Source organism: Haliotis rufescens, unplaced genomic scaffold (assembly GCF_023055435.1).
Source record: "Haliotis rufescens isolate VD_foot unplaced genomic scaffold, xgHalRufe1.0.p SCAF_4, whole genome shotgun sequence".
NCBI classification, from domain to species: domain Eukaryota; kingdom Metazoa; phylum Mollusca; class Gastropoda; order Lepetellida; family Haliotidae; genus Haliotis; species Haliotis rufescens.
In genome coordinates, this window is record NW_025964112.1 from 34,249,779 (window position 1) to 34,266,351 (window position 16,573).

The 16,573-nt window shown below is 38.2% G+C and overlaps 1 protein-coding gene across 1 annotated transcript in view; it reads right to left on the reverse strand.

Moving 5' to 3' along the window:
* LOC124149874 overlaps window positions 1–16,573 on the reverse strand; it is an 89,535-nt gene that overhangs the window by 23,862 nt on the left and 49,100 nt on the right. Inside the window, exons 18-23 of the mRNA XM_046521705.2 lie at window positions 14,623–14,793; window positions 12,496–12,675; window positions 9,201–9,479; window positions 6,055–6,210; window positions 3,606–3,797; window positions 344–499 (exon numbers count right to left, since the gene is read on the reverse strand). Of these exons, the coding sequence (XP_046377661.2) occupies window positions 344–499; window positions 3,606–3,797; window positions 6,055–6,210; window positions 9,201–9,479; window positions 12,496–12,675; window positions 14,623–14,793 (1,134 nt within the window). The remainder of the gene's footprint in view (window positions 1–343; window positions 500–3,605; window positions 3,798–6,054; window positions 6,211–9,200; window positions 9,480–12,495; window positions 12,676–14,622; window positions 14,794–16,573) is intronic.

Sequence of the window (16,573 nt, forward strand, 5' to 3'; positions counted from 1 at the left end):
CTCATTCGCTACTGCACTCTGAATGTTGTAATTAAAACAAACGCGAGATCATAATGATAGCTGTATTGGTAACATTTTTCACAAGTGTTGAATTGTTAAAAATTGGTTTCTATTCAGGCACAGGCAGACATTTGATCTGTGTAAAAATGATTACATGAATTTAAATCAATTTTAAGACAATTGAGAAAAAGTAAGGTTGATTGACTGTATGTCAGGTTGATCTGGGCAAAGTCAACAAAGCGATCTAAACATAATGACTCCGATACCCTTGCATAAAGTATGATGGTCATGGCGCTAAGACGCTTTGAGGAACGAGGCTCTGTACCATAATGCTATGTTTCACCTGTGCACTGCTTGACATCGGGGCTTCCCTTGAGCTCCGTAGTCTTGAATCCAGGACATGAGTGGCAAAATGACATTCCTGGTTTGTCCTGGTAGAACCCATGTTCACACGCCTTGCATTGTTGAGTGTCAAACATCTTTCCAGGAGGGCACTTGACTAAATACACATATGGGTATGAAGTAGTTTGTTGTACATTAAAATTGATATATTTGAACCATTATTAAAACAACGATGATAACATGTGCTACAAAACAAAATTCTACCATGAATTTGGAAAACACTCAAAGTTAATTGACCAAACAGATGTTTCAAATCAAAATATCCCACCATACTCAGATTGAAACAGCTGAATTGATCGTTGCATCATGACAAAAAGGTCGAAAGGCATAATTAGTCCCATTCCAAAGTGCTCAACCCTGGACCCTAGAGACCCCCTCGCATACAGGGGTATCACACTGACTACGTCCATCTATAAACTGTATTGTAGTATCCTTAACAGAAGACAACAACTGTGGACAGAAGCTAACGACGTACTCCATGATTCACAGAACGGATTCAGACAAAAAAGATCTACTATCGATCACGTCCAAACGCTAACAGCAATTATAGAAAACAGAAAAGTAAAAAAGAAATCTACATTTGTTGCATTCATAGATTTTAAGCAAGCTTACGACTGTGTTAATAGAAACATTTTATGGGATAAACTTTCTCACCATGGTAATGGAGGCAAAATGTTACCTGCCTTGCAATCATTATACAAGGGTGTTAAATGCAGTGTTCGAGTGAATGGTTTCTTTACTTCCTGGTTCACGGTAAACCGTGGCTTAAAACATAGGTGTTTGTTATCTCCCTTGCTTTTTAACTTGTTCATAAATGATTTATTATATACTCTCAACAGTCTTAATATTGGTGTAACTGTAGACAATTTTAATATTGCAGCATTAGCATATGCAGATGATTTAGCATTGCTAGCTGAGAATGAAGCTGATCTCAGTCTACTGTTAGATGTTTTACATACTTGGTGTTGCACAAATAAGATAGAGATCAATAAGGAAAAGTCTAAAATTGTCCATTTTAGAAATCCGTCTGTCATACAGACGAAGCATGTTCTTAATGTCGGAAATATGATTTTAGACATTGCTGCTAAGTATAATTATCTTGGTCTACTGTTCACAGACCAATTAGACTTTACTGCAATGGCACGTGCAGCAGCGAAGTCTGCTAATAGGGCTTTGGGCCTCTTGATATCCAAAGTTAAGACAATAGGCGGTATGCATTTCCAAACCTATTCCAAATTGTACGATAGTATGGTGTGGTCTGTTCTTGACTATCTGGGGTAATTATGATGTGTCAGCAATAAATGCTGTACACCATAGCGCCATTAGATTTTATTTGGGACTCGGCAAATACGCCCCTAACGTCGCTATAAATGGGGACATGGGATGGATACCGCCTGTTGTCAGACAGTGGAAAAGTGTAGCAAGACAATGGTGTCGCCTTAAGAATATGTCTAGTAGGTTAAACAAACACGTGTTTAACTGGGCTGATAGATACGATGTAAATGGTTGTAAAAATTGGAATGGTAGGGTAAGAAAGAAGTTTACTAATATGGATTTAGGACATCTATTAAACGCTACAGGTTTTATTGATAAATTTTCTGTTTGTACACAGGTGGAACAATGGTGTAAAAATTAATATGTTACCCGTTGGAGTGATATGTTAAGAAATGGGACAGAATACTATGTTTCAAATGAGATGCCCAGAAACTATAGATCGGCACTAGCCAAGTTTAGATGTGGAGTGGCTCCTATTCGAGTGGAAACCGGTCGATACGAAGGTGTCAATAATAGAAAATGTTTTCACTGTAATGACAGCGTAGAAGACGAGGTCCATGTTTTGTTTCACTGCGCATTATATGATGACATCAGGGCAACTCTTTTTAATGAATGTATTGCTAAATCTTATAATTTTTTAGATATACCTGATATCGACAAACTTTGTTTTATTTTCAGTGACTCCAGGGTGTGTTTTATACTTGCCAAAGTCTGCTTTTTAATTCTTAATCGTAGAAAACATCTTTTATATGGATAACTTTTTACTATATCATCTTTATATCATTTATGTATAAATTCTGTGATAATTCGTCTCTCATAATTCTATTGAATGGTTCTGTACATTTTATCTATGTCAGGTTGTATAAAGCTGTTTTGTGTATGTACAGGAGTGAGACGTTAATAAACTATTGTCTGTTTGTCTGACAGAAGCTAATGTTTATAAATACAGTCAAGTCATGTTAATCGGACATGGTTGGTTGCATATGATTATGTTGGATTATTAAGTATGAGAAATTAAGTAGTATCAACCTTTGTGATCGAAAATCGGACAACTATACGTTCCTGTTAGTTATTTCATTGGTCGGTCAAACTTTGAGAAAGGTCGTTTTGAAGTAATCTATAATGGGATGTTCATAGCAGTAGCGAGAACTTGTATCTGATTTCAGTTGTAATATGCAGCTACCAGCTGACTCATATCGTATCAAAACACGGGCTTTGTACTCGCGGGCAGAATACCACGGAGTATGCTGATCACTGTTGAATTAACGAGACTGATTAATGAGTGATTTTGGCAATTCCTTGCAAATTAGGTGTGTTGAAGTTGGGATGCAAGACTGAGGGGTTAACAGGTCCAAATAGCACTGAGTTAATCAGTTCCCAATTTTAGTGTCGGATAAGGCCGATTGTCGGATTTACGTGTGTCTGATTAACAAGACTTGACTGATGTACTTCTTTCTCAGTCAGTGTTGGTAGGCTCAATAATGATATGTACTCTAACAGCAAAGTCACAAAAAAACTGATGTAGTTACTAAAATATTCAAAGTGTGTGTGGCAATACATTAGGGGCAGAAACCATTATAGGAATTGACTGAGAGAGAGAGCATTTTCATTTCTTGGGATGGGGGAAGCTGGAAAACTGGTGCGTTTCTATCTTGATCTGACAATAATGGATGCAGTGATGACATAACAGCTTTGTTCAACTTAAAACTAAACCTTGCAAGGTCCTCTCCTTTTCTTCAGGTGAGTCCACTTTCTTACAAAGTAGCTGTGCTTAATCCTTTCAATGCCTGTCATTTATGCGAATAAAAATCACTAAAGAAAAACACAATGTTTGAGTACAAACAGTAACACACCATTATTTCCTTAATTTGCAACCTACATGAAACATTGGACGCAAACCATGCCACTTCAGTCCTGGGACTACTTACTACAGAACACGCCGCCTTGGATGGCACCAGTGGGGCATGTCATGATCTGTACAGCTGACATGAAGGTGGGTTGTAAGGGGTTTTGCTGGTCCAGTTTCATGTTGAAGTCTGTGTAGTTCTCATGCCTCACCTCCCAGTTCGTGTCATCCAGGAAGTGCCAAGTTCTCAGGATGTTGCCAAACTGACCTGGAACTGCAATATTTATTAAATAGAATTAAACTTTGCAGTTATCCTCTTGATTTTTTATAAACTACATGCGAAACACCTGTATGATAACAAATGCCCCGGCAATGGGACTCCATCAACTTGCCATCAACACCTTACTACATAAAAGAGCATCTCTTGTTGCCAGGAAATGTATCACCTTCGATCCTATGACCTATATAGCTCTAAATTTGTATAAATGAACCACATACGACAGTTTATGTAACAGGGGTATCAAACATTTCGGAATTCTTGACCTCTTCATGCTCTCATGTTTTGAGAAGAAAATATCATGTAAAAACTTGTGGTCTAATGATATCTCTCCAAATTGCAAACAGTTCATATCAATATCTATTACTTGCCCGTGAAGAGATCACCCGTTTAATAAACATACAGCTGTATTACACATTGTGTAATACCAAAACGCGTGCTTATGTACTCTCGGAACACGTTTTACGAACAAATATTGAAAGCTCTCGACATCCCTTGGCTTACTCAATGACATTGCGTGTGGAGATGATAGATCACTGAGAGGAGCTTATGCACACTCGATGACCCCAGCAACCATGTTGCTAGGCTGACGTCACATGGCATCGTTTCGCCGATGGATCTTGCAACAAAATTCCACAAATGATGTCATCGGGTACTGTGACGTGATTGTAAACTTTGAGGTGCAAGGCCCCGTTCCACAAGGCAGGTACTGTAGCGCAACGACAGTCGTTGGTCTAAGTTAAAGTATGTGAGTTGCGATAACCTTAACGCTACGATAATTTTGTGGAACGGACGCCTGAATTCTAAAGGTGGACCGTTGTATGGTATTACATTCATACGTTTCAACTTTTGACGTGTTTGAAGTATTACTGTGTTAAACTCAGTTGGATTATGTCGTGGATCGTGTAGGTGTCAGCCTATTCACACTCAACAGTATAATTCTAAAAACGTTATAAATGGCCAGTAATAAATAAAATACCTAACTCGCTCCCGTGTAAAACCAATTTTATGAAACTCGCGAATAGTTGTGGTATCTGACTCGCTTTCGCTCGTCAGATACTACAACTATTCACTCGTTTCATAAAATTGGTATTACACGGGAGCTCGTTTATTATTCTATATTTATCTAAACGTAAATAAATGACAAATTTTAATCACTGAACAGATCAAACCGAAGTTTTTCCCGATGCGTGACTCACTGTCAGCAGCATTCCTGAGTGAACCTGGAAACCTGATGCTACTCGGGTGCATCCAAACACAGGTCTTCGAACAGATGGAATTGAAAGCTTTGCAGAGATGAATAGATGGTCTACAGATTGGATGCTAACAGATTGATGGATTGATGGATGATAGACAGGCATATTAGAATGATGGATGATAGTCAGATTGGATGATTACATATTGATGGATGGATGGATGGATGATAGTCAGATTGGATAATTACAGATTGATGGATGGATGGATGATAGTCGGATTGAAAAATTAAAGATTGGTGGAAGGATGGGTGATAGTTAGATTGGATAATTATAGATTGATGGATTGATGATAGTTAGATTGGATAATTACAGATTGATGGATTGATCGATGATAGACAGGCATATTAGATGGATGGATGATAGTGAGATTGAATAATTACAGATTGATGGATGGATGGATGGATGATAGTGAGATTGGATAATTACAGATTGATGGGTGGATGGATGATAGTGAGATTGGATAATTACAGATGGATGGATGGATGGATGATAGTTAGATTGGATAATTACAGATTGATGGATGGATGATAGTGAGATTGGATAATTACAGATTGATGGATGGATGATAGTCAGATTGATGGAGGATAGATGGATGGACGATAGACAGGCTGAATGCCAAGAGATGGATGAATGATAGCCAGGCACGCATGATATCTACAAAGAAGACTTCATGAAGCACACATCATCATAGGTTTAATGGTTCCTGAAAGTTGTTCACAGATGACCATGTTGCATGAGAACAGACAACTAGGCAACGCCATAAGCTCACTTGATTGTTAGTCATGTGAGCTAAGATAATAATGAAGACTTACCAGTATTTTCCCTACAATGATACATATCAATATAATATGATGTATCTTGTCTGTAAAATGAAAACAAGATCCACTTGTAAATTTAGTTCTCTCGCTTGCACAATTCATACTATTTTACTGGTGTGGATTTTGTAGTGGTAAAGATATTTTTGTGTGATATTACTGAGCATGTCTAGTATAACGCACCTTCAAATGCCAATGATGGATGATCATATGGATTCACTATTAGTGAGTCGTTGACAACAGACAATTCCAGTGCTCTATGTTCAATCATTGTTGGTTCATCACTTGTGTGGGTGAAAACGTTCCATGTTGCAAACAGCGGTTCTAAGTAAGTCATCACTGCAAAGGAAAGCAAAATATACAAGATGGTACCAGATAGTACAGGTTCTGGTTATTCCTAATGGATATCCATATATTCTTTGTAGAGATAATGGGGACTAACTGCTAATAATACTGACAACTTTGAAAATGCGAACAGTTTCATCAGGATGTTTTTTTACATATGTAACAAATATTAATAAACAAATGAACACTGTAAATGCAACAGAAGGACATTTGTTGGGCCATGTTGTCTGAGTTCTGTTCCTGTTTGGTGTTTCTAAAAGTGGGCAAGATCACGAAAACACATCTTCACTCAATAAAATTGCCAGAGTCAACTGTTCTTCAAAGTACAGAGTCGGAAGAATAAAAAGGCATGGGCATCAAGAGGACAGCAGCGATTTGGAACGATGTCACTATTGAGTTAACAAAAAGAGAGAGTGTGCTCTTGGGCTGCTAAGGCAGGAACTTCACAGACAGCAGATACTGATGAGGAAGTAAAATCAATATCCAGAATGTGAAACGTGGCCTCGATTCATTGTTGCCTAGTCAAGGGAGGAAACAATTGAAGGCATGTAAATGTTAAATAGTTCCCCAAGTTAGATCTTTTGCAATTCTGATATAATGTTTTAGGAGAAACCTGGAAGCTAATCTCATGGAAGGGAATTGTCTTGCAAATATTCTACTCAATATACTGGTGAATCCGTCGAATTCGGTGTGACTATCGTCGCCGGCCTGAATGGTCCATGCAGCTTTGTCAGTTGCATCGTAATAATAATCTGCGAGATAGTCTCAAGCCAGGACGTCGTCTTGATCCTCTTTTGCATCGCCATGGATACAAACTCCTCGTACAGCACTTCCTCCACTGAACCATCCATTGCGTTTGAGATTCCACATTGTAAGAATGACCCACTTTCGTTCACCCTCTTTGCCACTTCTGTGAGTGGAGCTCTTCACATGGCATCTGTCTTTGTGAACGTGTGTTCTCTGTAAAGTTTCCACTCTGACCACTGCTCTCGGACGTTGGGCTTGAAAGGCTTGTCTAAACACACATCAAGTGGCTGAAGCAAATGGGTAGAGCCGCCTGGGATCACTGCCTGGTGGATCTTCTTCCCTGTTAGTGAATTCTTGACAGTCCGACATAAGTGCGCCCTAAACATGTCCCACCTGAGAAGCGACATGCATCATCTCAAGCCACCGGCCACTTCATCTTCTTGGGCTTTTATAGATGGTCAGCGCTCGATGTCCAATCCTTCAGTTAAACGTATGGCGATACTGTAAACCGTCTGGAATTTCATCATTTTCAACATTTCTATGAGTGACTTCTTTGCTTTTCTCCAATTTTGGGACTTATTTTTCATTAATGCCAACTCTCGTGCAGTCGCACTGTTGTTTGTTGTCTCTGTTAGAGTGACAACTCACAGTTTAAAGTCAGCATCGTAAGTGTGGTGTTTTCTTTTCAAACACATGATGAGACTGTCAGTCCCTAAAAACATATCAACTTTAATACTCCTATACAGTAACTAATGTTTCTCAATACTACATCTCATCAAACATTGCCGCCATTATTGTATGTTCGTCCATCATAATTACATAAACTATGTGAACATTGAATGACCATCACTTACTCACAGGCTTTCCCAGTTTATGAAAATAATCTCTCGAAAACAAACACAACACACTCCTAATACAACCGCTACGCACAACTTGAAAAGTGTTTGTGGAAACAACATGACAATACCAATCAGCCCCATAATTATCAGTGCTCGTTTCCTTGTGTACCGCTTGTGTTACTTTCTTAACAAGAGGAAACAATCACAGTCTTCACCATTTGTGACGTCACAGGAAACAGCTGCTCTCAATAATTAATGTCTTTTGCAAATGGTGAACGGAATAACTCGCCATTTCAGTTGTATATTTGCCACGTTAATAAGGTAACGTTTGTAATAGCTATTTGCGATTTCATCTGTGGATGTTGTTACATGCAAAGATCGTTGCGTTTACAAAGAAAACTTATTTGAAAACTTTTTTCGGCTATTTAGAAATAAAATTATTGGTGTATAATATGTATTTTCCCTTACATAAGCCAAACCCTTTGTATAGAATCATTTCTGGTCCTCAATATACATTTTATCTATGGTCATATACAGAAAATCTTTTTGCAAGTTGGCAATTGTTCCCAATCCTTGAATGTGCTTTAACTTGGCCCTGGGCAAGGAACATTCACTGGCATGTCTCGAAGGAACATAACTCCAGGTCCCGACTATTGACTGGTGGTACTCTTCACTTCTGACTTGCTCGTGAAAATGATCCCACAAATGATGGATGGGGCCAGGAGAACATGCAGGCCATGGCAAACATTAATGTTCATGTTGTTTCATCCCCAAACCTGTGTGCAGTAATGTTGCCTTGAATGATAAATAACCTTGTCTTCACGTCTCCATAGATTCCTCCCCAGACCATGACACCACTACCTACAAATGGTCCAACTTCCTGGATACAGTTTGAGGCTAGGCATTCACTTGGTGTCTGTAAACACTCTGTTGACCATCAGCTTGAACAAAGCAAACCCTGCTCTCAGAAGAAAACAGGAGTCTTGAGCCTCCAAACGCCGAACATGCCTGGCCCAAACACGAATATAATGTTCTATTTATTACCGAAGAAGATGTCTACATACAGGAACTTATTTTAGTGTTTACCTATAAGGACAGCAGGTGGCAACAGCAGCGGAACCACAATTTATCGAATGACGTCAACAATCTTCAACAGTGACGCCATTTCTAGTGTGACGTCATTCCGACCTTACGTCACAAAAAGAATGGAATGTGGTCAACAATGACGTCTGGATGACGGAAACAATACACTGTTGTCTCGAGACATGATATGACCCTAGGACACATATGATTTTTATGAACCCGATATGTTTGCCCTCGTAGGTAAAATATATAAATGCACAAAATCCTTAAAGAAATGCATGCAATGATGATAATGTTGACAAAATAATGTCCTACCTTTCTTGTTCTTCTGAATCTTTGATACATTTATTTGTCCTTGTGGTACATCTCTTCTGACAATGAGAGAACCGTAGTGCTGACCATCAACTTTATTGCAGTTTGTAATACTCTCATGGCATACAGAAGACCCAATTTGAATGGAACAATGATTACTTCTGACACAATTGAAACTGCTTCCCACAGAGTGCAACTTGGAGCTGATGAGGCCAGGTTTTATGACAGAGTTGCCGAATACCACAGTGTAGTTGATGCCAGCTGAGAGTGGAGTCACCGGGTCTGTGAAGTAAATCATAACATTAGTGCACAGTACTGTAGCTCACCTGGTTATATATGACAGCTTTAAACAGCCACTTAAAAGTTCAATATTTTCAATATAAAATGAAAACAATACGCAAGTTGTTAAATTTAAAAGGGACGAATGAGTACAATGCGTGAATATATGGCTGGAATAATATGGATTGAATTTTGCTCAACGTACTTTCCAGAAAAGCACTACCTTGTCCGCAATTACCAGAAGTGTCAGATACCATTGTGTCACACAAAATATATCAACTAGAATGGTGTTTACATTACATGCAAAAACAGAAGCAACCTCATCCCCCATCACCTACTGAATGCCCCCAAACTTTCCAACCAGAAACATGTATCATGTACCATCAAGCAGGGTTTACAATGAAATGGTGCTGTTGCAGATTATTAACATTAATCTCCTGCATAAGATTCATCATGAGAAGACTTTTGAAAAATATGAATACAATTCTGAAAATATTTCTCAAATCATCGAACCCTGAAATTGTCACATGTATTGGCTCATTACAATATTTCTAATAATTACTTATTCAAAGATATTGCAAGTGATTTTAGGATAACTTTTACTATAAATATATTCTACTCTTGCCAATGGCAATTAGAAGCTACTGCTGGGAGACTTCAGTCTGTTTGACTCCAAATGAGACCGATGAATAGCAAAATAACTAAAAGTCGGGAATAGTCTATTAAATGTCAGTGTGTTACACGGCAATGAAACGCTGTACCCAAAAAGATCTGCTGTTTGTTATTTCTATTCCCATCACTGGAAAAAAGTTCTTTAAGAAACTATCATGTTGTTATGTGTACAGGATCACATCTTGAATGGAGGGGGCACAACGTTAGGATGAACTGCGCACACATGTACTGCACGTGCATAGAGAATACTACACACATTCTCGTTAGATACCATTTTTACGAAACGAGTGGACTTTCTAGGGGATCTGTCCGAACGAAAGCGAGGTCAAATACCATAGAAAGTTTGCGAGTTTCGTAAAAATGGTATCTAACGAGCATGAATGTGGTATTTTTATTATTACCCACGTTAAATATATTAAAGTGTAAATACATAACAACTTTCGTTCGTTGACAGACCAAACTGAAACCGGTTTCAAAATCTGGTTGCGCATGAATATGGATATATGCCTAAATATGGGCATTGTTGACATCGTTGTGTTTTCAAACATAACAGCACCGACGCTATATATCCTTTTTGAAAAATTTCTTCAATTTATGGTTATTCAAGCGCATTGTTGTTAGTACATAGGACACCCATAAGAAAATGTTAAAAGTCACATTCGCGCGCGCTTTGAATATCGGACCAACGGTCGCTCGCTCGCTCGCTAAATTTATATCCTGTCCGTACCATTTTGGAAGAGGGAAATCAGAGTGTTCGCCAAAGACATTCATGTTAATTGTATCACCCTATACTGAAGATGTGAAAATCAACAAACGCAAGTCTGCTTGCATGTCAGTGACAGCTTCGAACGAAGGACAGGGTCACCACCGGAATAAGAAAACACAACCGTGATCTACTCACAGCGTTTTACGCTGCACATAGGGAATGTTATTGTACACATTTGGAATGTTTTGGGTCATATAATCAGAAGTCAGGCAGACTTCTACGGAGTTTTCGAACGATTTGAAACGGACATTATCGCTCATGAACAAACACCTTCGGAAGCAATACGCATCGAATGGCGACACTGATGGCACAACCGGAGCATCGAACGTAAGTCTACATATGTGTCCAGATAGTTTAAACTGACCTAATTTCACCACGCTTAACCTTTTACGTTTGAAATTGAAAGTCGCGAAAGTGGTCGGGTGCCTTACGCTCATTGGGACCCTTGATCCATCGGTAGACATTGCATATGGGTATGGCTCGATTATATAATGTATGCAGTTGCTTTATGCATAACTAATATAGAATGCAAAGCGAATTTATTGCGTGTGACGATCTTGTTTGGTTTAATAAAGAGTGTGTTATTGTCTCTCGCTTTCGTGAGATTCCTTTAGTTCTACCTTGTAGTTGAGGAAGCGAATGACATCTCGCGATTTTTTTATGAATGAAAAAAATAATTCCGGTGTGACAGAGGTCACCACGGTGGTAATAATATATAGTATACAACATTCGCTACTCTATTGATTTTTAAGGTGCGTGAACACCAATCAAACAAACAAAAACATATCTACAAAATGTTTTCCCGGTATCTAAAATGGACAATCACTGAAATGATGTATATAGAATCTAATGGTTGGATGTGATTTGCACCACCACCACCACCCCCACCACCACCCCCGACTGAATGTCATATACTGTGTGAGGTGGATCAGATCCGAATCACCAGGCCATGATATTTCCTTCCCCACCCACCACACGTGGCCACCCAACAGTGGGAGCTTTCTAAGCCTGCTTCAGGAGGGTGTGTGGGGTGTGTGTGTGTGTGTGTGTGTGGGGGGGGGGGGGGTGGGTGTTTGTGATTGCATCCAGACGCTTGTCCAGCATGTCCTGCAGTAAGCCTCAGGGACAGCTGAAGCATGGCATCGGCTTGGGGTGGAGAAATCATCATGGGTGCCAGAGAGGCACACTGGGTGTACCTGGAATCCTTTATCTATTATTTGGTATCGATAATCCTGAAATCACCTCACTAGTGCCAAGGATGTATGCAAATATGAGTTAAAGTTCTATTGAATCTACGCCCAATTCCCTATTTTTTTCAAGTTTGAACAGAATCCACACTTCCAAAAGGTAACAAGTGGGCCTTGAAATGCCATACATGTGTAGGAGACGCCACTTTGGAACATATTTTGGAATATTTGTTATTTGTTTTTGTGTTGACAGTAGGAAACACAGGAAGGAGTGAATACTTGGGAAGGGAGATACTATCAAAAGACAGAGAAGAAGACCTCATATTATAGGAATATACCTCAATACCATATTATGCAAAGTGAACAACACTTGAACAAAGCAAAACAAACCCACCTGTGCATGAGACAGTTTGCCTTGTTGGTGTCCATATACCGTGGCCACACGTGTAGACAAAAGGCTTCTCGGGAAACACCAAGCCGTGCTTGCATTTGACTTGACATGTTATCGACGTCTTCTGTATGTCACAAGTTTTAATTATACCTTTCCCAACTACTAGATCATCCGTGTTGCATTCTGGAAAAAGAATTCAAGTTATATACATATACCACATATAATTATCTCAGTTTAAAAAGTGTATAGCATGTCACAATTAGTTGCATTAGATATACAATCGGACCCTAGTATCTCGAACCAAGCAGGACCGTGTCGTAACAGAGATATCCGGACATTCAACATAGCGAGTCAAGGACAGTATGATAGATCCATTACTATTTGAACAGTGTGAATTACCCAATCCCAAGGTAAAAGCATTGTAACATTATCTGAAATGCAGAGTGTTTCAAGCAGAAATAGTTCACAAAAAGAGACACTATTCTGTAGCTCACCTTTTTTGTCTGTAATATTTGCAGCCTCAGATTGTAAAGATTACCGAGAAGAATAAACCCCAAAAATGAAAATATGTAACTTTTTGAACAGTTGACATCGTAACTGTCTGTAGATTGAAATTCATTGATAAATGAATGATTTTGGGTAGAGGGCTCAGCTTACAATTTCAACAGGGCAGCCACCATAATACATGAAGATACATGTAGAAATTGCTCAGTGATAAGCAATAAAAGTGTTTTAATATGCCTGGCAAGGTGGCAACATGTAAAATTGGAATACCAGGAGAATGTTTTAAGATCATTCATGCAAGCCTCTAAGCTTCATGGGCCTTGTGCAGATGTTGAAAATGGAAAGTTACAACCACTAAGCACAACGGATTCGTTGGCAGAACAACATTCCAACTTAAACTTCCAGGTATGCTTCGTGTTAGTTGTAGCAAACAATCTTGTGCTAGAGTTGTTCCATGAGATGTTCAAAGCCATCTTCTGTGTCATTTCGTGACTTTGAGCATGCTGAGGCCGGGGGTAATTTTGTTATTGTAATCTTGTAACAGGTGCCGTTCTCATGGATTGGGAATGCTGATTCATACAATGTTTTCATTTGCGATACATGCTACAGGCATGAGCGAATTTTCACTCCCTGAAGCAGTTACCATTGTTGAATCTCCTACAGATGCCATCTGCCGTAAAGGCTTCCTTGAACGCTGAACATATGTATGAGCATGGTAGTTTAGAGTGGTATTGTCCATATGGCAGAGCATTTTTGCAGTGGATGAATTAGATTTAGGAACCTGGAATCAACAAATGTCTTATAGGGGAGTTTTCTAAAAAAACTTTTCTAGCATTGTCATTCTATCTTGTCTATAGATTCCTATTTTTTTGCAATCGGTAGCGTATATAACAGAAAAGAATATTGTTGAAATAACTCAAATTATTGAACTTTTCATTGTCAACACCCCCATCTCAAACACGTGTTGCTTGTTGTGCCATGTACAGCCCTCAATAATGATCATCCTCAGAAAGTATATTGAGCTGACTGACTAATAATGTCTGATCATGTTTACAAAATGATAAATAAAGCATGAATGTTAGGGTAGCACTGCATATATGGTGAATTTCTTTAAAGTACAGCAAGACAACACACTGGCCATTTCACTGTATGAACCCTTCAGCAGAACTTTCAAAGTAGGTAGAAAATGCTTACATCATATGCCAAATGTGAAGTTTTAGTTGAACATTCATAATCTTTAACCATGAACACATGAAGACAAAGGCGAACTTGAAGGCGTTTGATGTCTATCACATTTAATTTATACCTTTCTTAGTGTTCGATAATATTTACATTGTTGCTTTTTTGCTCTTCATCACAAAAATAGTTAAAGACTAACACAGTGTCAATACTGTCGTTGTGTATCACAATAAGTATCCATTCCCAAATAAATTCCTTGATATATCTGGTATTACTGGCACACAGGTTGTTTACATAGATATGTAATTAGTTCAGGTCAGCAGTGAAAAAATAAACATCATTCTCAATCATTTTTTCAACTTTCTATATAAGGTTGGCAGATCAGTAAATAAAGAAATATATTAAAGTCTGTCCTTTTGTGTATAGTCAGAAGAATAACCACTTTACCTGGGCATGTCTGTCTCTGACAAAATATTGTCTGTTGTTTGTCACCAGGACACGTCTTGCCATTTCTATCTGGTGGTGGATTAGTACAGAAACGATGTCTTCTCCTTGTTCCATTTCCACAGCTTACCGAGCAAGCACTCCATTCCATCCACTTACTCCACCCTCCATCAGCTATAACATTGTACAAAACATCATGTATACATAAGATATACATGTATTGTATAAAAGAAATGAATGACATCAGTCATGGTCTTGGTATATCATCACTCCTAGTGCATGTAAATGCAACACCAAATACTGAAAATCTGGAACGTTTTGCAAGCAGGAAAGTATAGTATTTCACGACACAGCTTTGATCTTTGGTAATCTCAACAGGGTGTCGCAAAACTTTCCACGCGTAGTTAAAGGGAATCAACACTCCAACTTTGAAAGTACTCAAAATATGGATCAGCATTTTCTTTGCAGATTCAAATTTTGCTTAATATGGACTAAAATCTCGACTAGTTCAGCTTGTGTTCAGCACTGTTCTCGTTGCTCTTCGTGAAGTGACATCTAGCAGAGGATCAAAGAATGAGAAGCTGTATATATAGTGACAAAGGATATAAAGATACAGCCAAACTGACATGTGTTTTTGTTGCTGATGAAGGTATAGGACTTGAAAGGGTGAAGCTATTGGTCAACGTCATAGTATGCACAGTAAAAAACTACATAGTATCCCTTTAGAGAATTCAGGTAAGGGAACAGTTGATAACAAACTTGGTCAATAAAAATGTGAAATTTGAGATATATTATCACTACACATCATGATGAATTCCCATTTATTTCCCAGAAATATAGATTACCAAGTGTATTTTCTTGCAAACTAAGTCAGAAATAACAATCAGCCGTTTCCCAAAAATGTTTACCAATTTAATGGTGATATGGTTAAAAAATAAATAATGATACAAGTTCAAAGAATTTTGAAGCAATGATTAGATGAATTGTATCTTAACTATTATTTTATAAGAAATTATATATTCCAATATTGCGTTATTTTAGTTGCACCTTTTACTTTATATAATCAAAATAATAATAACCAAAAGCGTAGCATTTAGTAACAACTGAGTGCTATTGCCGGATACATATAATTGGACAATTTGATGAGTCACCGTTCAGGCCTCCCATGTTCTTGCTACAGCAAATGAATGAAAGCAAAATGCAAACATCATAATTACAACTGACAAAAGTTACATCTATAATTTCAAATAGTTACCTTGTTTAAGTAATATATCTGTCAATATCCACGTAAAGGAGCAATATCCTATACATCTAACAAAAAAACGATAGAAAAAAACTTGTTCGACGTCACGTGTCCTTTTAACACTCTAATATTTTAAAATATGTAGTGTTTCTGGATATTATTACCCGTGTCCGCCTCACAACTGATGATATAAATTTGTCTTATTGGTCAGCGGAGAGCACACGTAACAATGAGCCATCATTCAACGTTTTATTTGCTAATCATTTGAACCAAGTACATGTATGTTGTTTTGCATAGACACTTCATGCCCAGTTATGGGTGTATTCTGTCTGCTTTAGTAAACCTACATATATAAAGACTTACCTTTGACAAATCCACGATGCAAGATTACAGTAATTAATCAATCGACGTATCATCGGATCAATGTTTTCTGCAACTCATCTGACAACTCTCTTGTTGCGCTGTCATGTGCATATTACATAACATGTAATACATTCACCACAATAGACCTGGATTAATCACCCAATCTGAGATTAAATAATAACCCCAGATAGGAGAAATGCCATATGCGAACCACTGATTGATATATGTCCTTGATACCCTCAGAAGCAGGGGTTAACGTTATTGAGTTACTTTGCAGAGTCTTTGTCAAGTAATCGGAGAAGTTCTAGCACTAATTATACTTGTGATAAAGTCATCAACTGAGTATCA